Source organism: Nesoenas mayeri (genome assembly GCF_963082525.1).
Source record: "Nesoenas mayeri genome assembly, chromosome: 24".
Lineage (NCBI taxonomy): Eukaryota > Metazoa > Chordata > Aves > Columbiformes > Columbidae > Nesoenas > Nesoenas mayeri.
The window spans coordinates 2,738,294-2,763,235 of NC_137546.1; the positions used below are offsets into that span (position 1 = coordinate 2,738,294).

Below are 24,942 nucleotides of genomic sequence, written 5' to 3' on the forward strand. Positions count from 1 at the left end.
TCTTCCTGCAGCCATGCATCATTCCAGGATGGATGTATACAGCACTGAGAAGGACACAATCAACATCTCTAAGTACTGAGGTAAGCCCCAGTATCCGAGAGACTCTTTGCCTACTGCAACTCTGTTAATTCTGCTTTTAGACTACAGAAGCACTCGGGATCAGTGAGACACAGCTACACTCTTTGACACTCTCAATCAAGAACATATAACAACCACCATTGCTGCTACATTCTCCCCAAGCTTTGTTCCTCAACATTAACTTATCCAATTCACATTATATCAGAATTTGGGGACAACCGAAAGCAGGACTTTGGACCTGTACATGCCCGTGTGTTTTCAGACAGCTGTGTGAAAGGCCCGCGGGTGACTGGGTAACGCAATTTGTTGGCCTCACCAGGCACAAAGGCACAGAATGCTGGACAGAGAGTCAAATACCATTTACAGACTGCAAACGAGACGCATGGTGCAAGGCCTCACAGAGCCCTACTCACCCCAAACAGGAGTGAAGTAGAAAAGAGGACCCAGTGACTCTTTCTGAGCTATAATGTGACATTTGCACTTTAATTTCAGGTCCTGGAGGTGACTCCATTGGGGTCCCTGGGCAGTATTTGGCCCCCAAGGGCTGGTCACCTGCTGTCCAGTTTTCTGTGTCTTTGCTCCTGCAGGGCAGCGGTCCCTGGCAGGAAAAGTACCTTCTTTTCATGATACTGATGTGGAGATCCTCCTCCTGCTTTACTTCAGGGTGCTGACCATTGCTCTTATCACTCTCTTCGCTGTCGTCACTATGTGAGAAAACTGAGGTCAGCTCTTTCTTCGGGATCCTGGTTGGAGGTAAGGGGATCGTCCTCTTCTCTGCCAGGCGACCCCGGTTCTGCCACAGGATGGAATTAGGTGGAATGGGAAAGGGCGGGAGGAAAAGAGAAGAAAACAAGAAGAATTTGGTTAGGCAAGCTGGAAACAAGCAGCTTCTCTTTTAGTTAAGACCATCACCTCTTGTCCTCTCGCAACAGGCCCTGCTAAGAAGTCTGTCCCTGTATTTCTTACAAGCCCCTTTTAAGTACGGAAAGGCCGCAATAAGGTCTCCTCAGAGCTTCTCTCCTCCAGGCTGAACACCCCAATTTTCTCAGCCTGTCCTTTTTAGGCACCAATCTCTCTCTCCAGAATACTTCCTATCAAATGTTGCGCATTAACACAGCAGAATAGGTTAAATTAAGCCTTTGCCAGTAGCGCAGGGCAGATGTGATCCAGATAACCTGGAACACTTTTGACTGCAAAGGGCAAAGTGCCTGCGCCAGCCAGCAGCAGGTTTGACTCCCACGCCAGCCAACAGTCCACTTCAATTTCAGGTTGAATTACTGAGGCCGCTCTTCACTCTCATTTGCATGGTGAGACGTCTTGCTTTGTGCAGCCTCTCCCTAGGTGGTCCTGGCACCGCGCTTCCCTCAATTCACTTCTGACAAGACACAAATAAACAGGAGGAAAATTGCCAGGGGGCAAAAGATGCTTTTTCACCGCATGTGTGTTTGTGTACAGAACCTCGCACGACGTGACCCCGGTCCCAGCCTCCTCTCTTCTGCAAGGAGGGAGAATGTAGTGCAGATTAATCTGTCCCTGCACCCTTTGTGCCTGATCCCAAGGAGATAAGAGCCTAGTGCAGTGTTGGGGTTTATCTCTCATTGTGATAGAACATGTTTGTAGCACTTGGGGTGTTCGCTTCAATCTGTGGTCGACCAACACGGGAGGGCAATATTTGCACCAGATTTCTGTCATGCTGAAAGCTGGGATTTGCCATCAGCATGAGCTTTATCATGCCAAAGCTTTATATATTTTTCTGAAGTTGCAATTTATCATAACAATTAAAGGGGGGGAGGAGCGAGAGTGTTCAAATTTCCGCTTCCAAATAATTGCAATTTGCTCTCCGCTGTGACTGCGCAGGCTGAAGAGAACGGCACCGATCAGAGACTCAGAATCATTTTATGGCTATTATGGTACCTTTGAGCAGTTACCGGGCTCAGTGACTGCCCAGGGACCCATCAGCCCTAACGAGAGCCGAAGTCCAGCAAAAAGGGAGGCACTAAACCCAGAGAAAGCGCCCGCCAGAGCAGGAACACAGGCTCCCCTTGCCCCTGCTCCCCAGAACGTTTATACTTTGCTTTTCTGTAAATTGTATCCTTACACTTAAAGCTGCTGCACATATATACCCATATACACACACGCCTCTATGTCATATACAAATATGACACGTACATACCTATATAGATATCACCTAACACACAGAGAGCTTCTTACTTTCAAAAAGACATATTAATGAACGTGAATGGAAGGAAAATGTGCATCTGCAGCCATGTCTGGTCACAGGTGACCTGTACTGCTGAGTTCTGACCAGAACCAGACAGGGACAACAGGGGAACCAGCGCCACGCTGGTTCCAGTGCCCTTGCACACACCTGCATTCCAGCACCAGCAATGCACTTCTTCAAGTTGTGTTTACTTTGTAATTTTGCCATTAGGCTTAGGACTTTTATTTATTTCCTTATTTAGTATTTTTCTCCATTCCCAGAAAATTAAAATGGACTGAGCCAATCAATTTTGCCTTTTATGTTCATCTCTAGTCAGTTTTGAATCAATTGCGCTTTCTTAATCTGTTTAGAGGCATTCACCAGTAGATACACATTAGTTTTAAATTAAGCACAAAGGTAGCCAGAAGCCTGGTCCAGAACTTGCTGCAATCAATTGTCTCTCCATTGACTTGAGAGGGCAACGGTCCAAGCTGCAAATACAAACCACTCACTTGCAAGGAGCATTCCATCCAAGGAATCATTCCTGTGCCTCTGGCTTTTGCTCCAGTCTGGTGCCAGTTGTACAGACACCATATAGGACAGCAATGTACCTACAGAGCTGAGCAGTATATTGAGACACCTACCCTTACGCAGATTTGGGGTTATCAAGTATCCCTTGGCACGCAGTGGCAAGTAGTAAAGTTTGCACTTAGCAGAGCAGCGTTACATGCAAGAATACACCCAGAGACTGCGGTGGCATTGCTATATATGGGGAGGCGCATTAGGATTTATAGATATTTGACATAAGCCTCACAACCTCACATTAAAAAAGCTTGTATTTGCGTGACAGAGTGATTACAGAGTGATCTCGTCCACTAATGGGATGCTGATGCTGAACCGTGAAACCTCTAAGAAGGCTTGAATATTTTAAAAAGAAAACTGCCTATTTATTGGGATTCTTTAAGATGTTTGATGCTGGGGAAAACATTCCAATCAAAGTCTCCTCCAGGCAGGTGCCTTGGGACTTGAGCTCCCCCCAATAAATACCTGTTTTCACCCAGGGGAAGGGGAAGGGGAAGGGGAAGGGGAAGGGGAAGGGGAAGGGGAAGGGGAAGGGGAAGGGGAAGGGGAAGGGGAAGGGGAAGGGAAGGGAAGGGAAGGTGTGCTTTGCCAGCTGGCTCGCTCAAACCAGCAGGGCTGTTCTGCCCAGCGGGTCAGAAGGAGCATTTTCTATAGCCGCAGAGCCAACAGCTGTCAGTGCAGGTGCGGCACCCCCAGCAAAAACCCAGCGTGTACGCAGCGGTACATGGGTCTTACAGCTCAGCCCAGCAAAGCCAGGCTGCCCGCCAGCTCCCTGCCCGCGCAGCATGGGCACGAGGTCAGAAAGGAGCAGATTCTACCCGTGAGAGCACCAAGGACCAGTTCTCAACACATGCATCTGAGGGTGTAGTACAGCAGCAGAGCGCTGCTGCAGTCCCTGCCCAGGCGGGGTCCCCACCTGCAGTGCATCTGCCAACAGCCTCTGCGGGGGCTCTTTGCTTTTAGATGTTTGCTCTTAGGACAAACACTGACTCAGCTCAGAGGAAACCTCTTCTGAGATCGCACCTTCCTTTCGTAACACGAGGACGTCCCCTTCCCCTTGGACAGAGGCTGGAGAACAGAATCTCACTTCTCCTCTCGCTAATTAGTGTAACTAGAAAGTAAAACATATGAAGCTTTTGCAAGGGTGAGTGTGGAGGGCACTGCAGAACTGGGGACGTTAGGACTCCCTTCCCTTTATACATCGTTAAAGATTAATTTTGCGGGTTATGACACTAGCTAACGAAGCACAGCTGGAGTCGGAGTCAATAACCCTCAATTCCCCACCCAGCTCCTGCGTCAGCCCAGCCCTCGCTCACTCCCCGCTTCACCCTCCCAGGGTCTTTTGACACCATTAATTGCTTTCATTGCCTCTCAAAAGTATTGTCTGGGTGGGGGGGTTGCTTTGTTTTTAAAAATCACAGACAGGCGTATTTCCTTTCCGCAGGAAAAATCAGATGGGTACCAACGCGTAATTTAAAGTTACTGATTACCCAAGTCTAGAGATACAACTACAAGTAAAAAAACCCAACGACATGGGAACAGCGGTGGGGTACCTGAGTGGAGAAGCCTCATCGTTCTATCATGATAGCAAGGGACCACCAAAAAGACGGAAAAGAAAACGGTGGTGATGTTTCTACCCTTGCAGAGAGCGAGGGAACATTCCGCTCCGTGTGGCTGAGCAAGGTCAGTGGAATTACAAAGTAAAGCCTTTCTCCCCCCACCCATCCAGCCCCCTCGTAGTTCTCCCCTGGAGTCGCGCTCTCCCAGCCAAGAATATGAGAAACCAAAGCGTTGCCCAAGAGCCCCAGGAGAGTTTGCAGATGGAATGACGGCCGAGAGCACAGGACTTGGGGAGAGGCAGGAAGGGAGGGTTAGCAAAGGTTTCCTGCCCTGGGAGCTACTGCGGGGAGGTCAGAACAGCTGAACGCCCTGGTGTGACATTCAAAGTCAGCCAGAGAAGGAAAGAATCCTCGCAGAGAGAGTCCCTGGTGAGCATTTAATTGATCCCAGCAATGGAAAGGCCTCTGCTATGAGAGCTGCGAGGCAGAAAGCTTCCATGGAAAAAAACAGGCACATGAAAGCAAAGCTTTTGCCAGTCCATATTAACTGCCAGCCGAGCTCCGGACATCTGATCCCACTGGGAATTGACCCAAGACGCCGAGCAGGTGCAGTCCCTGCAGATGCCGCCCCATCGCATCCAAATCAGTACCAGAACATAAGCACAGAAACGCAAATGCACAAACATCCAAGTTGTCTGCGAGATGATTCACATACCTGTGAGTGAACTCTCGAAAATCATTTCTATTGGATTAAAAAAACAAACCCAAACCTGCAGAAGAACCAGCACATGCATTCTTTCTGTGTACGCAGATGTGGGAAATACGGGGAGCAGACAGGGAATGCTGGCGGGGAGGTTTGTGCACGGCCAATGCTGGGAGCTGAAGAATGCTAAATCTTTTCCATATGTGAAGGAAATCCTCAAGTCCAGACAGCATTTTCTCTCTCTTTTTATTGATAATAAAGATAGGGAAAAGGAAAGGGGGAGGTTCTGAACGCCTGGAATATTTTTCTTTTCCTTTTTCAAATAATAAACCTAGTCAAATGGCTCTAATTAGGGAAATTACGCAGCCGTGGAGCCCGCACATCCCCTGTAGGATAACTGACAGAGTTTGCATTTACCTTCAGCCGCGATTTGTATAAACACCTAAGAGAGGGTCAGTTGCCTTCCAAGATAATCCCCGGCTCCCCTGGGCCTTCATTAGCCGTTCTGCACCCGCGTGCTACCAGCCTGGCTGCTTTCGGTAGCAAATCCGGGACGGGAGCAGCTCTGCCTTGTGCTTACCAGCTTCTCCATCAAAACAGAGGTCAGGGGCAGGAGAAGCCGTCCAGCCTCTCATCTCAGCTCCTGCTCCAGTGCTCGGTAATGAACAAATGAATAAAACAACAGTCAGCAGCCTCCCGCCGCATCTATTTGTCTGCCGCACTCCAGCCCTTTAACCTGACCGCTAATAGGTTTATTATTGATCATCTCTTCCCAGTGACACCAGCGTGACACGGGATGTTGTCCCAGCGCAGGGGGAAGGCCCGAAGCACAGAAGGGAGCAGACAGCAACGGACAGGCAAAAAATACAGGCAGTACAGACCACAAAGACTCGTCCAGGTTCTGGGGACTGTGTCGCGCTCTTCAGCAGCCTCACGAGACTGGTTCACAGTTTCTGGCAATGGCTAAAAACAAAGTGAGGAGGCAATTCTGCAGCGCCAGACGGGTCTAAGAGTGTGTTCTGGGAATACCTGTGCCCCAGCAGGCTCTGCAGGTCCACACTGGGTGATTCCTCGTTGAAATGTAAGTTTCTATGGTAGTTTGGAGCCGTCACCACCTGGTTTACACAGAAGCTTTCAATTCCAACACTGGCAGTCTCGTTTTTAGGGGCTTTTATCTTGAGAGAGGCAAAGTATATCAAACAAGAGAATTCCTCTTAACCACAATTTCCCTGTGTGATCCTTGGCAACTCACTTGACCCCATTGTGCTCGGTGTCCTCGCTATAAAAAGCCATTAGTAACACTTTCTCTGCCTTGTACCTGTTTGTCTGCACTGTTGATATCGTCAGCTCTTCGGAACAGAGAAGGACACGTTGAGTCCAAGGCCGCGCACAGAAACAGGGCTGTAGGTACTACTATAATTGGAGAAAATATATATGTCTTAAACCAAAAGAAAGTTACACAGAAGGGAAGCTGCAGCTCTTCTTCCCATCTCTATTAACAACACTATTTTCTGAAGCGCCAAAGAAACAGATGAACAAGCTCTGTGAACAGAAGGGAACATTTCCCATTTATTACCTCTGAGTGAGTTATAAAGCCTAAAGGATAATTTGTTAATATGTTTTTCTGGAAAAGCCAACTGGAAATTCCAGTCTTTGAAGAGAAGTAACTCTGAGACAGAAAATCTGTCAGTCCTTTGGAGCTACCTGTTTCACAAACTCTTTGGAAGAAGGCTGAAAAGTGGCCTCATCTTTGTTCTCTGTGTCTGTTCCACATCAAATAACTTTGTCCAGTTCAGGCTGACGTTGCAATGAAGGAAGTAGCGATGTGAATCCAGGTCCTCAGGCAATGTAAGTCAGTATTAATGGAGTAAAAGCCGACTTATGCCAGCTGAGGATGTGGTACACTCACGCTGTCTCCTAAATAAAAGCAAAACTTACGTATTTTTCTCTTTTTTGTGTCTTTTCCTGCTCTGTTTCTCTGGTGAAGAGACAAGGAGCAAAAGCGCACGGATGCTTTCAGACACTTGCCCTTCTGGTCGCACACCTCGCTGCTGAACCTTTTCGCGTAACAGAAAGACAAGGGGACAAAATAACTGTCCGTCACTGCCCCAGGTATTAATGTTGCACTCCAAAGTCCCGTTACACCAGGTCCAAGAGAACACAGCCAGTGTGAAATACTTCATCAAGAGGAATGTGACCATGGTTTATACTTCTATTTTGCTCTGGAGACACATGCTTAGAGCGTTTCTTTGCGATCCTTGTGATTTCCAAGCGTGGCTCACATACCGCTCAGCCAAAAGGAGACAGACCCAGGCTTTGCTCAAGCCCTACAAGAATGAGGACTGGTCGTTGTAGCTTTTTATTGGGTCGAGTGCAATTTCTGCCTCAAGTTCTGGTTTTGGATGGTTTTTTCTCCTTTTTGGATAAGTCGTCACTGTCATAACGAGATCAAACAAAAACGTTGAACAGTTCCTCCCAAAACGCGTGTTGTGGCTGGAATAGAAACCAACACAGGCTTCACCTAAACAGTGTGTTTTATGAAGTTGAATAATTGTTATCTTCACTTAATGCGACAGACAGACCTGGATTTGTTGAGTCAGTTCCTCCTTTTCTAATTGTCCACATGGAAGAAGGTTTTGCTGCCGCTGGAGCTCGAGAGCTACAACTGGTTCCTTTGGAAAAATCAGGTCCGGCACCATCCTAAGTGTGGGCAACCCAAATATCGAAGCACCCCATGATCACCGATGACTTTGACAACACAAGCTCCTTCTCAGCTTTAAAAAAAATTGATTTCCCAGCAGTTTCCCTCCAAACCGAAACAACCGAAGTGCTGAGAGCAGAGAAACGGCAGCTGCTCCACACAGCGGAGACAGAGGAGCCGGAGCTCTGCGGTACATTCTAGTATTCCCCAAGGAGGCCGGTGCCAAAACGAGCCCCATCTGCCGCGGTGACGGGACCACCCGCAGCACGGCAGCGTCCTCCCCGCACCGCGCACCTGCCGCTCCAAGAACATGAAGCTCAACACCTGCACAGAGAGAATTCGGGCTGGTAAAGGTCCAAACAGATCCACGTACCGCGGTGTTTCGAGTGCGATCCCAGCACTGAAGAGCAGGTGAGAATCACCCGAGGGAGCCGCAAGAGCCAGGGCTGCCCGCAACGTTTCCTCGGAGTGACTCAACCCTCCCAGCCAAGCAAACGTTGAAAATCCAAAGCAAACAAGAAAACTAGAAATATTAATTAAGGCATTGCTTCCACTTTTGCAAACAGAGGGAGAACCAGAAGGGTGTTCCAGCCACACCACACCATCACAGCCCATCTTTCCACCACCCTCCGCAACACAAAACCAAGAAAAAGACCATTTCCCCTTCTCCCCCTCCCACCAGCACCTTTCTGTCAACCGCCCGCACAGTTAAACATTCTCTTTCCTGTAGTTTTATTTGTTCTTTTAAGCTTTGCCTCCCTTCTCCACATCCCGCTCACCCCCAAACCACCGCAGATTCCCTATGAAATCTGCTGCTTCCATTTCCACTTCACCATTTGCCTGCCACACCTGGGGGATTTCCCAGCAAATTGTATTACTTTATTTGGTCAATTGGCCTACAAATTGATTTTCCTGCACAAATAATGAACATTTATGGTTATTTTCCCCATAGACTGCTTTATTTTCCATGTAACAAAGACTGATTTCCTGCAGTTTTTGAGACCCGAGCATAAGATCCGCAGTTACTGTGACCCCTGCCTGATGGATGGCAAGGACGCCAAGCACAACGGGAGGCTTTGGGCTTTTGGTGTTCTCCCCTTACGCTCTAACAGTACTGCAGACTGAGATGACAGCTGCTACCAGATCGAGCAATTCTACATCATGTTTGCTGTGGGAATACGTTTTATTGTTTTAAAGGAGATTCAGACCTGGGACCGGCCCCAAGGCCAAGCCAAAGCAGGGGAAGCATTGGGGGACAGTGGCAAATTGGCCGGAGCCACCACTGGTGCCTTCTCTGTCTGAAACAGCCACCCCTGCTCATTGCAACCTTTGATGACGTGCTGCAAGGACTTCCAATAATCTTAATTACGTTATAATGGAGGGAATGGGAGGAAGAGTTTCTAGAAAACCAACCGGGAGCGGGGTGGCCTGGTGTGATTTGTGAGCAGGGACTGGAAATGTTGTTCTGCGCTCGACTCCCCAGAGATGCGGGGCCAGAGCGATGGCTCCACAATACATTTCATTTCCACTAATGAGAAAACGACTTTGGAGACAGAGCCTCGAGCAAGTTTTGAAGGTCACTCCCGCAGGTGGGGAAATGAATTGAACTAGATCAGGGTCCAAACATAAGTTATTCTATTCGGACCACAACGGATTATTTGTGTGCGTGAGGGGTTAATAGCCTTGGGGATGTGATGTGTGTGTATGTTTAATTTAATACATCTTGATGGTTGAGGCTGCTGGGGACAAAGGCCTCTCAGACTCAGCACTGCAGAGATAGGGAGGTTTCTTAGGTGAATCTGAGAGGGAGGGCGGACACGGAAAAGTCAATTATCCGGAATAAGTCCTGACTGCCTGCAATTCCCCATCCCCGCTCCTCTGGGGTGGGTTTGGCCCATGAAGACTGACTTCAAATCCAATAAAAAATTAACTGATTTTGAACAACTACTAGACATGCCTCCTTAGAGTTTTAATACGTGCTCTTCGGCTGCAGCACAGAGTGGAATGAATGGAAGGAAAGAGTCTGGGAGTATCAGGCACGAGGCTAAAAGCACGGCCAATTCTGCTCAGCGGCTCCGACCAGGGGATCCCTCCCTTCTCCTCGGCACTGGGAAGGACTGACATGCCCTCGGTGCAGCAAAATGCTCCATGAGCGCCAGAAAGAGGGATGTCACAACTGGGGATGACGCTCAACATAGGTCAGTCAGGGCAAGGATGCATCTCCCACAATGTACGGATACAGTTTCACCGCGTGGTGCAGAGTTATGGGCTATACAGCAGGTACCAGAACACACCGCAAAGTCCATCTCAACGGGGACGTCAGTGCTACAAGATCAAATTGCTCTCATACCCCACTCCTACTCAGAAACCAGGTTACATGTGCTGATTAACTGTGCCAGGAGAGAAGAAACCTGACCCAGAGACAGCCCAGCGAGCTTCTAGCTCGGGTGCTTTTTATTAAAACCAGGGGGTCAGACGGTTGACTTGCTGTGGGTGTCGCAACAGCTCTGACAACGACAGCAAAGAGCTGAACAAGGTGCAGTCCCTGGAATCGCAATATAAACCCCGTTCTTCTCACTCAACAGACACGATGCACGAACATTACAGCCCAACTGCAGTATATCAGTAACAGCACTTTGCAATCATGCATTGCCTGTCACTCCAAGGCCCGCAGCTGTTGCAAGAAGCACATGCAGTTCTTGCTATGAAGCACTTTTATATCATCTTGTAGGCAAGCGAGACCAAAGGAAAGCACGGCAGGACAACTTGTTCATCATCAGCGGTTCCTCACACTCGTGTTCTGCAAGAACTGAGGGCAGCGCTCGTCGCTCACCGGGACTTTGCAGCACCAAGAACCACAGGTTCCACTTAGTGTGTACTAACAAAACCAAATGTTAAACCAAAACTACGCCCAGAAATATGCAACTAGGTGGCTCAGCACATCAGGAGCCACACGAGAAGATACCGCACGATTTACAATACATCTGTGTATATAAATATAATTCCAGGAAAGAAATGACCAAACAAATACAGTGGCTTTCCAATGAGTACTGACTGGGAGCAGGGAGTGTTTGGAGGTTGCATGTTACCAGGGGTGTTAGGAGTTTTATGTTTTGAAGATAAACACAAAGAGAATATAAAAAAATAAATAAAACCCAAGAGAGGTAAATATTTCATCAAAGGAATAAAACCAAGAAGCTGGGAGAAAAAAAATATAAGGAAAAAGGGGAGAGTTTTCTGAGCAGGTAAAAAAAACTTCATCTCTCACAGGAGTGAAAACCAGATCCAAAATTAAGTGGAACAAAATTGGGGAATTATGGGGCGGGGGAAACACATGTTTTTAAAGGTGAAGCATTCTGTCTGGAAACTGGTATCTCCCCTCTTCGGCATTGAAGCGTTTCCCTGAGGTGGGAAACAAAGCCAGTGGGGTCTGATGTGGCTTCCAGCAACGCTCCAGCCACGGACGGACACTCAGACGCGTGAAGGAACGAACTGCACACAGCCCAACGTTTACTCTGAAGCACGTCTAGTAGTTTCTTTCACCCAAAGCCACCAAATCATTAAACAGCCTAATGGACATAATGCCACGTTAACATAACTTGCCTGTAACTGCTTGTAAGCCTTGTAGTTTTTCTTCATTTCTAAAGAACTTGCTCCAGAAAAGGGTCTATATTTGGAAGCTTTTGGTAACTTTCACAACGGATATTCACTGTTTTAAAACATGACATATCTGTACAAATCTAAAATAAAAGCCACACGGTTTTTAGCGCATACCTTTCTCCTGCATGTGTGCGGCACCTCGGGCCGGCCCCACGTGAACGATGCTGAGCTGCGCTCGGAAAGCACCTGCACAGGACGCTCTGGTACCTCAAGCTCAGCCTTCTGGAGGAGGGGAAATCTGCGACTCTATAGGTGGCACTCTTCCTTCTTGAATAAACGTGCCTGGGTTAACTTTGCCGTCAGAGGTGCTGGAGAGCAAATTTAAGGTCCCAACTTACTATTTACTTGGTGATTTTCTGGGCCTGTTAAAATAAAAACCCGAGCCAAATGCAGGCTTTACCAATTACACTCTGCCAATCCTAATTCCCCCCCTGCAGTTCCGTGCAGACACAGGCTCCTCTGCGGTTGCGTGATCCTGTTGCGCGCAGCTAAGCAGCTCTGTTTGACCCAGCGAGCGCCTGCGCTGGAGAAGCCCGTGAAAATGAAAGTGAAATCCCACCCTGGGCACGTTGCCATCACATTTTCCTCCTCCAGAAATCACCGGTTCCAGTTACAGCTTCGGTCTTTGCTGCAGACACCCAGCTCCAAAGTGCTGCAAGAAACGGTGCATCTGCCTCCTCGCATGGGCAAGAGAACCTGCTTGAGGACTGTCTGCAGTTTGAGGGCAAGTCGTCTATGGGAGTTTCTCCTCTCATCAGCCAAATTCAGAGGATTTGTTTTCTAAACCTCTTTAAGGGCCCTCCATGGGGAATTTGTCACGGAGGTGAGTAATATCTCCGCTTTACAAAGCCTAGGAGAGGGAGTAGTCATTTGACAGGTTAATAGGAGCACGGAGCAGCTGCTAAATTTAGGTGCCATTAGCACACACGTCTTCACACATTTCTACAGGCACACCTGTGTTCCTGTGTGTCCAGAAGGCATGGCAGGGGGGCACTTAAAACCAGCACCTTCCCCACGCTTCCCAGGGAGAGGGTGAGAAAGGAAGGGATTCTCTTCTCCTTTTCTTATCCTCACGCAAGTTTAGAGCTGTTCGAATCCTGAAAGCAAACCTGACTTCTGCTCTCCATGATCACCACAGGGTCAACTCCATCCTAGTCTGAAGAACAAGACAGAGATACAGATCGTATCTTGCTCCAGGTTTTCTGCCTGTGCCGACCTTGCCCAAGAGAGCAGCTTAAGTCATGCAAAAAAACTGGAAAGTTTAACCACTGGTTTTCAATTGCTGAACCTTAAATATTGTCAGTGACGGACCGGACCCTTGCAGACTGAACTTATATTTCCCGGTAACAGGCGTGCTTTCCCTGATTATTTCGCAGAGACTCCTGGAGTCCATGCACCAGCCAGGACCAGCAGGTCTGGTGTGTGACGGTGACTCTGCAAAGCTGAGCTCAGAGTGCTGAGCCCAGCTGGGGCAGGGCTGACCTCCAGATGCGAAACCCAGCTCTGCTGTGTTCTCATCGCCTTCACACATCAGGAAGGACACAGCGAGGTCAGGGACTTTGGATGTCATTGCACGCCAGCTCCATATGATACCTGCAGTGGTACTGAAGGTGTCCGGCAACGGTGTGACACGGTGCACAACCACACGAGCTGGTCCTGCTGTACTTACAGACGGCAGAGATGTGCCGAGCGCTAATTCAAGCTCCTCTTTTCCCTCGGTGCCCCTGTCCCACTGATCTCCTACGAGGTCCCTGTGCTTCCAGCTGTGTGATTCAGGTCACACATGAGGAAGAAATTCTTTTACAACAAGGGAGGTAAAACACTGGCCCAGGTTGGCCAGAGAGGTGGTGGATGAACCATCCCTGAGACATCCCAGGCCAGGCTGGACAGGGCTCTGAGCCACCTGAGCTGGTGCAGATGTCCCTGCTCATGGCAGGGGGGGCACTGGGGGGGCTGGGAAGGTCCCTTCAACTCAAACCATTCTATGATTCTATGAAAAAGAGACGTGAAGCTGGCGGCAGCCGCCACCCCCTCACCTGGAACCTTCCAGGCTCCCCGGCAGCCTCAGGCCGCAGCCACGCACATGAGTCACCTTGTCTGGGTCTCCCCAGGGCAGCGTGCGGGGGTGGAAGGGTTGGGGCTCATTGCAGTAGTTTCCACACAACCATTTCCTAACCGCACCCCGCCACGAGCAGCCGGTGAAGAAGAAGATAGTGAACAGCAACATGCAAGGAAAGGAAGAGAAACGACAGGTACAAGACTCAGTTGCAGTCTGTTACTGGTGTGGGGATCCCTAATGCAAACACAGCTCAACAAGGGCCTTGCCAGGGAAAGCCCCTACACAAGGAGGGGAACGCAGCCTCTTTCAGATGGATGTAAACTATTTCTTTGGATTTCCCTCAATCCAGCTCAAAACAAAAGCAGAATACAAATGTGCAAGGACAGCACGACATCCGTTGTAACTCCACAATGTAGTCTTTGCACGGGCAAATATAAAACAAAACCCAACACAAATTCTGATGGATACACAAGGAAACAGCCAAAATAAGAGTCAATCAAGTCAGGACCAAAATCTTAGACCCATTGGTTCTGGAGACACGAGATCACGTCTGAGACACAGCTCTCAAGAACTAAATGCCCTATTAAAATAAATAGGGATCAGATGGACAAATCCCTTCCCACATTTCAAAAGCCTCAGACCCGTGTCCAGGCAGGTGAGCCATTCCCAAACAGAAAAATATAAGAATAAAGCAAAAGGCAGAGGTCTGAGCTTGTTTGGACGCTGGGTGCCAGCCGGAACTCTAGAAAAATCCCCTCTGAAATCACATTTAAAGTTGGGAGGGTAAAAGAAAGGCAAGGAATTTAAAAATACAAGTTAAAGGATTAATAATTGTGGATTCTTTAGCAAAGACTGCAAAGGTGGAATTTAAGTGTGAGGAAATTCTGGCCCCTTGGGAAGCCACTCATTGTTCACTGGCTCCCGCAGCCTCCCGAGATGGTATTTACTGAGCCCAGGAGGTCGAGTGAAGAAGGATAAGGGGAAGGAGATTAGAAGAGCTCCACCTCCCCGGAGGAGGGATACTACACAAGAGCCTTATTTTCAGGCAGATGGGTTGTGCTGGCACCGCTGTCGCTGCTTTGCTGACCCGAGAACAACTGGACAAGTACTGAATATACCTTTTAAATCAGGACCACAGAGCATGTGCTCCTGAGCTGTTGCCTCTCACCTGCTACCTCCTCAGCATCACCATCCAGCTTTCATTCCTGCCAATCTGCACTTGAACCACCGTTTACTGTTTTCCTTGAAAATAAAGTTATGTGCTGGAAGCGAAGCACAACAAGACGAAGTTTCTCAACCGCTTTGGTGTGTCCAATGGGCTGCTGTCCTTCCCCCTTTGCAGAGAAAACAGCGTACGGGTGGCAGGGACACAGGACGAGGAGGCAGAGGTGGCTCTCCCGTTCGCTATACATCCTTGGATTCTCTTAAACTCTGTCTGTTCTGGCTCATCTCCAGCTGATCTTGTCCAGTCAAATGCAGAATCTTCTCTAATTCCAGTTGAACTCAAACGCCTCGCTAGTTTTCAGATGTCTCCTACTCTTCTATGAACTGCATCCCACCTCTCTCGCCCACGAGTTCATCGTCTGGTTTCCTTCTTCAGTGCTGCCAGACATGGGCTTTTTCAGCCCGTTTTACACAGGTACACATGATCCTTATCACCGTAGTTACCAACACACTGAGAGAGCGCAGAGGTATCTTTATCTCTGCAGCACGCACTCTGTCTAGATCATTATTATGTATTCTTTGGCTGCTACAACAGCTACGAGCCCCCAAACATAACCCCACGGTGCCAGGTGCTGCATGAACAGAACAAAGGAACCAACCTGACCCCGAGATCTCTGCTGTTTAAATACAGACAACACTTGTAAAAATATCTGACAGCTTCTTAACCCCGTGTTTCCTCAGCATTTTCCCTCCTCGCTAATTTTATTGCACATGCAACAGTGGATATTTCACACAGCGAAACAATGTGTTCTGAAGCACGTTTGCAGCTGCTTTGTTATTTCCTTCTGGGTTTTAGTCAGTGTTTCTGGTACCACAAAGAGATCCATGTGTGTTTTTTTAAACTGGTTACTCACAACAGCCATGTCGCCCCATGGAACAGAAAGGGGCTGCGCTGGACCCTCGGTCCCAGGACGGAGCACAACCACCACCACCAATAGTGATGAGTTCAAGAGACACAGATAATCTAGATGGGCGAGAAAGGCAGGTTTGAATTTCTGACAGTATTTGTAATTAATTGCATGGCACTTATGAGCCAATGACAGGTGTCCTATAAATCTAAAATAATTAAATAAAACAAGCATAAGCTAAATAACAGTTTCGTATGTGCCAGGCATATTTAAATATTCAAATCATGAGTGTGATATTAATAAAATATATCAAAGTTCACATTTATATAAACCGGATTTATTGTGCTATATATATAGTATAGCTGGGCCTTATAGCATCACGGAGGTGGCAAACGCAATAAAAAACTAATCTGTTTGTAGGCAAGCTGCCATATTCATGTTTGATGGGTTCACATAGCCGGCACAAAAAGCTGAAAAGCCAGCTTTATTTCCTCATTTTCGAAGATCTGTAATGAGCCACTATTGCTGGTTTTCCGCATGTGACACCTATAGATCCTGCTCCCCGCACCTGCTCAGGTCTGCTCTGCATTTGGATGGTTAACTCTTGCGGGGCAGCCTGCACCCCAGCACGGTCCAGCCCGTTTCCCACACACTCATTTATAAACCATTGAAGCCCTCAGCCAGCCCTAAGCTGCTCTAATTTATGCCACAGAACAAAAATGTTCTCAACTACCACAAAAGAGCTCTATAAAATAAAGCACCTTCCTTCGCCACCTTCTCCTGCTCGTTCTGCTGCATCCCATGGATGCGATTTCATTCCAAATAAACAAGTTGCTCCAGTTCTGTAGATTCCAAACTCCGGGAGGGATGAGGGCATCAGTGAAGGAAGAAAAGGAGAAGCCGCTTACATCCATCTGAGTAAGTCCAGGCAAAGCCAGCCTGGTGACACTGTCAGGGTAACCGCCTGTGCGTTCTGGTGGGTTGATCGTCATTCAGGTCCTTTTGTCCAGCCTGTCAAATCACACTCAAGTACACCCAGGGAAAAGCCGCTTGTTTTTGTCAGTCTCAGCAGACAGGTAAAGGTGAGTGAGCCGTGGAGACCGAGCAGCCCTTCTGCTCCCCAGGAATCACACCCAACTCCATTTCCAGCTCTCATCCTGGATGATTTCAAGGGGTCATTCCCCTTCTCATGCCCCACTTCTCCTTCATCTCTTCCAAGTTTTTCATATTAAGGGAAAACAACGCAGCACCTATTACTGGTCACTGTCTGGCAACAGTAACACAGCCCCCTTCAAAAGCACAGCTTAGCTGACGTTATATCACCAGAGCACCCAAAAAAGCCCCAAGAAACACAAACAGATACAGCAGCATTTCCAGAGGACTCTGCGGAGCACACTGAGTAAGGCGACACATCTTTTTCAGCTCTAATTACTAGGATTCTCTGATCAAGGCAGAATTATTTGCTGATCAAGGATATTATTGATTCCGACTCATTGGCCTACTGGGATCAGCCTGAACGACACAGCGGACCCCGACAGATTAAATACTGTCAGAACATTCCAGGGAAGCTCTGAGGAAGGTTCTCTCGTCGTTGCTGTCTCTGCATATGTCAAGTTTCACAGCTCGCGGGGTATCAAGATGTTTGGTGCCAGCCAGGGCTAACAGCACAGCATCTCCGCCAAGCCAGCCACGGGATGTGTCTCCGTACACATCAATGTGAGACTTGTGAAGGGGGAGGTGGCCAACAGAGTATTTCCTAATGGTTATTCTAGTAAGCAGTGGAGAGCTCCAGATGCATCACAGCTCCATCTCTTCCCTTGCATGCGTAACTCCGTACCGACGCCTTTCCAAGATCTTTTAAAGGAAACGCTGAAGATAGATTTGATTGTTGAAGGAGCTGCAAGCTGTGACAGAACACACCGTGATCACTCCTTCAGATAATTCAAATACCACCTTGCTTCGTAATCTGGCGGCCAGACAGGAAGAACTTGACTGAAAGATCAGGAGAAAACAAGAGCAGCCAGACAAGGAGCGTGAGCTCGAAGAGCATCTAGGCGGGGACAAGGCTCGGCTTTCCTGAGAAAGCCACAAAGGGCACTTTTTTTAAAGCCCAACGCATCTATTCATTACCCGCACGCTGCAAACACTCAGCCTGGCAAGCGGCAGATACCACGGCGAGGAGATGAAGAGAAGCATCGTCCTCCTCCTCAGAGGCCCAACGCTGCACCAGCCTATCCACACGCCAGTTTTCCCATTAAACCACCTCTGAACAACAGGAGGTAAAAAGGCAGAAATCCCACTGGGGACATAAAGCAAATATAATAATAAGCACTAACAGACCTAAAGACAGTTGGACATTTTGTGAGCATAACATGTAGTAAAAGGCCTTTGTAGTGGTGAAGGTCTCTCCCACCCCAACCGCTATAAAGATCTTAATATTAAATAATTGCACGTGTAACTTTAATAGTTCTTTCATTCACTGGAGAACTCCAAACTGGTTTGTACACACTGGCTTATTAAGGACAGGAGATAATAATGGTTTCAGTCCATTACTAGATGGGAATGCTAGAACTGTCAGCAATGCTGAAAAAATAGAATGTTCAATAAATATTTCATGCCTTCACTGGTAGAAAAAGCTCCCCCTAACATGGTATGAGAATGAAATACTTCTCATTCCAGCAGTGAATTATGGGGTTTCAAACAGAAAGTTATATAGTTTGAAACCAGCAGATTCAGAGGCTTTGGGGATAGTTGGCCGGACAAGTTCTTCAGATGCTTTACTCATATTTTTCATGACCCTCACAACAATGAGGAAATACAAAGTAAATGAGAAAACATTGCACTGGGACTGTAGTTTAAAAAGCATGAGCAGAATGATCCAAGTAATTTTATAACCCCCAGGAGAAATAATGAAATAGAGGAAACTGGACAAGTAGTAATAAATTGAAAGAGGGTGATATAATTCATGCAAATTAAAGCTTGTTAATAGAAAAGATGTTAAACTAATATATATATTTTTTTTGCTGGTGTAATGTGCTTAGATTTCTGCAAGTTATCTGATCTTACACCACACAACTTTCTGAATGAGAAATACAAGTAAACATGGCACAAATTAAATGGATTAAAAGACCTCACGTAACCACTTCCCCTTGATATTTTTACCAATGACCCAGAAGAACGCAAAGAGCCGCCACTGGTGGGGAATATAGAGAATGCGTGAGTTGATGGCAAGCAGCACAACCCAGGGTCACAGACAGGGCCAGCGTGGGCTGGTGGGTGAAGGTGGCATTTCAAAAGCAGGGAATATTATGCCAGGAAGAAGTGACTACACAAATTTATATGAGCAATATCATCATCATTTCCTAACAAATGAGAGCAGTTACCCACTGAAACCAGTGACTGGGCTCAGCGCAAGTCAGGACCAGGACATTTAATCAAGATCAGGCGCTTTCCTTGAAAAGAAAAGTACAGAGAAGCCACCATTACCAGAAACTCGTTTGTGGAAGTCCTATTGCTTATTTTAGCGCAAGAACTCGGTTTCTTGCCCTTTTAACCCATAAACTTAAATACTTCAATTTGCAAATGCTCTCCCCAAATTACTGTGAATCTGAATCACGGAAAGGTTGGTGTGTACGTGTCCCACGGCCACGCGCGGGCACCAAAGCCTGCACAGATCCCTGACGTGAAGGGGCACCCAAGGCATGTTCATTTCTGGATAAGCCAAGTTAAACATCCCCAAATAATTAGATTGTGTAGTGACTTATAGACAATAGCAGAGCCATCAATGGAAGAACTGAGTCCTCCCAAAGCAAGGATTACTTTTGCCCTCTGCACACGCCAGGGGAGGGGAATGCTTACTGGCCTCATAGCATTGCTCTTACCGAACTTATTTCTGAGAAATCCATCACAAAACCAGACTCACACTGCAGATGCAAACAAGTGCAGATCCATAGACTTCTAAGGAATGTTAATTTGAGGATTTAAAAAAAACAAACCTCAGATCAAATGTATTATATTGTTATTCAGGATTAAACGCATCCTTACAAGGAGCAGGCAGCTGCCCTTCTCATTCTGGATGGGCTGCTTCTCGAATACTTTGAGACCACGTACTGTCCACAAAACGCCAGCAGCGGTGTGTGGAGCTGCACCTGAAGGACAGCACCACCAAAAACAACAGAGAGATCCGCCCTTTGCTCTGAAAGAGCCAATTTAGCTCGATAAGAAACAAAACTGCTCGAGGGCCAGAACAAACCGAATTCTCCACGCTCTGCGAGGTGTCCTGTGATGCACGCTGAATGTGGATGCCAGTCTGGAGATGAAAAAGAAGTCCACAGAGTTAAAGTGATGTAAATCTAGACTGATTGTGATCCAAGTCCAACGCTGCATTCATCCTGCCACGCTTACTTTAACCCACATCGACTTTAGATCACAATGTGACGTCAGTGATTCTATTGCACGTAAGCAGGAACGTGCCAGGCAGGATGAGGTCCCAACAGTTTCAGGCACTAAACACACAAGGAACAAAAGCTAATCAGCCATTTATAATAAAAAAAGAAAGAAAGAAAGTTGTAGTTGTTTTTAACGCCTCTAAAACACTCTATACTAAGTGTACAATTTTAAAGCAACACTGCTATTGTAAACTCTAGCTCATTGACTGAAGCATCTTGCAGTGCCTTCCTTTGTAAGTGTACTTTACGGTTAAGTGGGTGAATCACAAGGGGGAAATAAAAGAGGAATTGATATCACAGTCTCCTCTGGGGAAGAAAAAAAACACAAGTATATTTGTGCGGTTCACGCCATGTCACAAAAAAAGAGACCTCAAGAGTCGCAGCTGCGACGAACGGCGGGAAAAGTTATTGATCTGAAAGAATTCATTTTTACTATAAGGGCCGGTACTTTTACTTATTTAATAAAGGTCTGGCATCAAATTGCTGCGAATTTCAGGATTATCTAATTCTATCTAATCTCATTCAATCGCGGATGCTCCGGTGGCAGAAAGGAATGTTTGCCCTTTCCCGGCCGCGGGGCCGGCGCCGGTTGCCCTGGCAACACCGCAAAGCAGCTCCCGCACAGCCGGTACCACCTATCGCATTCATCTCCCGAGCAAAAGAGAGCATGGGGTTACAAGGGAGGTTTTGCAATTTGATGGGTGGAGATAGGCAGAAGAGCAGCCACCCCCGGAGTGGAATCCACTCCTAATTCGGAATTAGCCAGGCCCTGGAGACTCGGTGATAAATACAAGCTCCGAGGGGTAAAATACTCCTAGACGGCCAGCTAGTCTGGGAAAGCGCTCTGCTTGCTTTCAAAATACAAAGTTTTATACTAAGAAGCTGTGGTGATGAAGAGGCCCAAGTTAAACAAAGCTAAAATCCCAGAGCTGCTTTTTAAATGATCTGAAGCAATCCCAGCGCTAAAATGGGAATGGCCTACAAGCAAACACACAACTTCGCTGCGGTGTCACCGTTACAGATATTTTAGATGTGTATTCTGGAGCAAAAGCCTGTCAAGTGTCTCTTCTATCATCAAAAGCTCTCAAGTTTTCCTGCTTCTTAATTCTCTGGGAACAATTCAAGAAAGTTCTGCCTTCCTAACTGATCGCACAATGCAAGAAATAGCAGGTACTGCCCATCATCTTACATCTTAAGACAGAAGATGCTGTTGCTTTTAGAAATGTTGATTAAACCTTACTATGAAGTGATCTTTTTCCCATTTAACAATGCAATAAAGGGCTCAGGGGCAGCTCCCCTGCAATGGTGAGAACGGGGATTCTCCAGTGGTGGAATCAGTGAAGATGATGCATTCCAACAGGGAGGAGGAAGAAGGGACAGCAGAAGCCATAGGTGCCAAACAAGAATCTGCTGTGTAGCAAAACATTTGCCAGATAAAGGAAATACAACTATGCATAAGGGAAAAGGAATAAGAAAATGCAAAAGGGAAAACAAAGAGCAACAAAAGCGAACAGAAAAGACAGAAAAAGGAAATAAAACTATAGACAAAACAAAGTGATTATGCAAATGTGACATTCTGAGCAAGCACGACTTCGTTAAAGCCAGAGTGGATCTCTTTTCCAAAGTCTGGGGACAACACAAAACTGCTTCTCTGTTCATCACTGAACCAGAACAGCCATCTGAAAAGTTCATCATCTCTGCAATCCTCAACTTAGCGGATAGTTTAAACCTCAGGAAAAGGAAAATGAACAAAGTTTATGAGGGAGTTAATTCTGGTCCTTTAGTCACCTCTGCCATTTAGATCCCACGTTCACTAAAGGCATTTGCCACCGGGCTCCAAATTAGCACTGATCCCTTTGAATAAGGCCAGCGAGTTTGGACAGAGACCACTGCAAATTAAAACCAGGTGTCTGTGCCCTGAAGCAGCAGAGACAGCCCTAAGCAGTTTAATGACATCTCTAAATAATTTTGACAGCAAAATTACTTATCCTATGTCACCTTTACACTGCCCTTGACACACCGCTAACAAGATGATGTTGCTTTCCCTGCTTCTATATATTTATTTCTCTCTTTCTTCCCGTGTTTAACTTTCTTTTCCCCAGCGCAGGATTTTCCAGACCCGACGCAGCACGGTACAATCCACCAGGCTGCAAAGCCCACGCTGCATCTGCTGACTTGGTGTGTAAAACTCAGTCCCAAGGGGGCTGAGGGCTCAGAAACTGCCTCTTCCCACCGCTGAGCCCCCCGAGAACGGACGGGGGTGCCAGGAACTCCACTGTCTTCACTCCTCCAGGGAAGCCTGTAGGACAAGAAAACCCCCCATGCATCCTCATGGAATCCCAGAAGGAGGAGTTTGCACAATCCCTCGTACAAGCCAAGCTCAGCATAACCACCCTCTTCCAGGGAGGGTCAGCTTGCTCTGTTATTTGCGAACACCTCACAGACACTAAACTGAACTCACAGATGGATCTTGCTCTGTTCTCCCACCATGCAAGACCTTTTGCGTTCAGTTTCTCACCAGTGCTCACTGAACAGCAGAAATCTTCACTACAGCTCTTGCACTACAGCCGACCTCCCCCACTTGGATCTCCTTAAAACCCACTGTCAGATAAAATTATTTTCCTAAGCCATAGCTGCCTACACATCTCTGCTGCTCACTCACAACACTGCAATCCAATTAATATTTTCCTTTCCAGAGGGTATTTAATAATCCACCAAATTAAATCCTTCAGTATTGTGCTGGCACTCTCAGTGCCATTGATCTGGGTTTGTTCTGCCTCTGCGTAAACAGTAATGAGTCGTTTTATCGGTGCGACACCCATCTTCCAAACCTGACAGTGGACAACATGATGCACTTGGAGTGCGCCCTGTTGATGAGCTGAGCTTTAGGTTAGGAATAACTTCTAATGCAGAATACATTTAGGAGCACCTCTCGTATCCACACTGATTCCCGTTTCAAGCAGCTTTCCCCTGCCAAGTGCTGTATGACCCAAGAGCGCTCATTTTTGGGATCCTTCCGTAAGAGATGCAGACGCACGTTCCCACCACCCATGGGCTGGAAAGCCGTGCAAACCGAGGCTGACATACTCTGCGTTAAGTTGCATCAAGCATCCAAGTTTAATTCACAAGTTTGCAGTACACATGCTCTAGAAATCATCTGAATTTAGTCCATTAACAAACAAAACAACAAAAACTACAAACAAAAATCCAGCCAACTCTCCAAATGCCAACCAATGCTAAGCTAAACTAAAACGTGCTGGATTAAAAGCAAACAATCCAAATCAGCATGAAACCACAAATAAAAACCAACAGACCGTGCCAAAGACCTTGGGGGGATAAAAAGTTTATAAGTCTGCTTTACAGAGGGGGTTTTTCCACATTCATAAGGCCGTCCCCGGAGACGCAGGCAAAGTTATGAAAACAGCCCCCTTCACATAAACTCCAAGACTCTCCAGCTCAACTCCTTAAGTCCAGAGCAGCTCAGAAAGGAACCTAAATCTAATCTATTCAGTTAGAAGTAAAATTTCAGACTTAATCCTGCCTTTGCAGGCAGCCAAGTGAATTTTCCAGCAGGCAAAGTCCTCTTGTCATAGGAGAGTTCTCTGGAAAGACCCGTGTCCACTGTGGGGACGCCGCTTCTTGGGCCAGCCTCTGAATTGGGATCCCACACACAGGGATGGTCGGGGTGAGGCAGAGCTCCGCACCTCCGCAACAGCGAGACGGGAGAATCCTCAGACATCTCCGGGCTAAATAACTGGGACTTTGCTGATCAGTTTTTGAAGTAAACAAACAGTTACATTTTCCACCCTTGACAAAGTCTTGGACTAACGCCTGACCCTCAGGGGCACCAAAAGAAAACAATAACAACCAAAAGCAAAAAGCAGCAAATAAGAAGAATCACATATAAATCAAATCAAGAGCAAAACACAGCCCCAGTAAGCAAACGCGTTACTATTGTCACTGACCAAGTTATGCAGAATTACCACATCTTGACATGCAACAAAGGAGACATGGTAAAAAGAATCTCTTGTGCTTTTTGTGTTGTTTGAGTATGGCCATACCACGGGAGCATTCGGAAGGCTTGTCTTCCCTTCTTTACCTGTGACATGAACCTCGAACTCCAACACGGGCTGCCTTCCAAACACCCTGTCCAAGAAAAGATGGGAAAAGAGAACGAGGAGCAGCAAATGTCCAGTCCTGAGACACTTTCAGAGGCAGCACAGCCAGTATGGAACATGGGAAGGCCCACGCTCTGTCTGATAAGGGAAACAATCAAAGTCTATCTATCACAATGAATGCCTCTCCTCTGTTATACTGGATATGTGATACTGGACTTTGCAAATCCAAGACATTTTGCCTGAGCAATAAAGATCTTAGTGCAGTTCTCGAGACCATTAGGGTTTCCCTCCCGATGGCTGGGACGATTGCGGGCAGTGAGGGCACTTTCAAGACCAGCCCCAGCTGTAGGTTTAAAAGTGGAGATGGAGAGAATGTGTGAGTGGTATATTTGGAGCCCAGAGGAAAGTTCCACGGGGACAGAGGGAACCCTGCAGTGAATGGGTTTCACCAGAATAGACTGGAATCCATCCAGGGCTCCAAACAAGATGAGCTGTATCTGCCCAGAACTGATATGTAAAAACATGGGGGAAAACCCCTGTCTGCATCTGACAACTTAACTTCCTGTACACCTGGCATCCTGCGCCTCCAAAAATTGAAGGGACGGAGACCTGTGGTCCAAAAACCCTTGACTGCAAAGGCACAAAGAAAGAGGGGTAGGAAAACCAGAGGCGCAGTCCGAGATGGGGTGAGCGCACAGTGCCCCATTCCCCATGTCCCCAGCATGAAGCACCCAGCCCTGGCGCAGCTCCGTCGCCAAAACC

At 47.2% G+C, this 24,942-nt stretch overlaps 1 protein-coding gene across 1 annotated transcript in view; it reads right to left on the reverse strand.

The window, feature by feature from the left end:
* SAMD11 (sterile alpha motif domain containing 11) overlaps positions 1-24,942 on the reverse strand; it is a gene marked incomplete at its 3' end in the record, with an annotated part of 92,272 nt that overhangs the window by 61,580 nt on the left and 5,750 nt on the right. Inside the window, exon 3 of the mRNA XM_080358810.1 lies at positions 693-871. Coding sequence (XP_080214936.1) covers positions 693-871 — 179 coding nt within the window. The remainder of the gene's footprint in view (positions 1-692; positions 872-24,942) is intronic.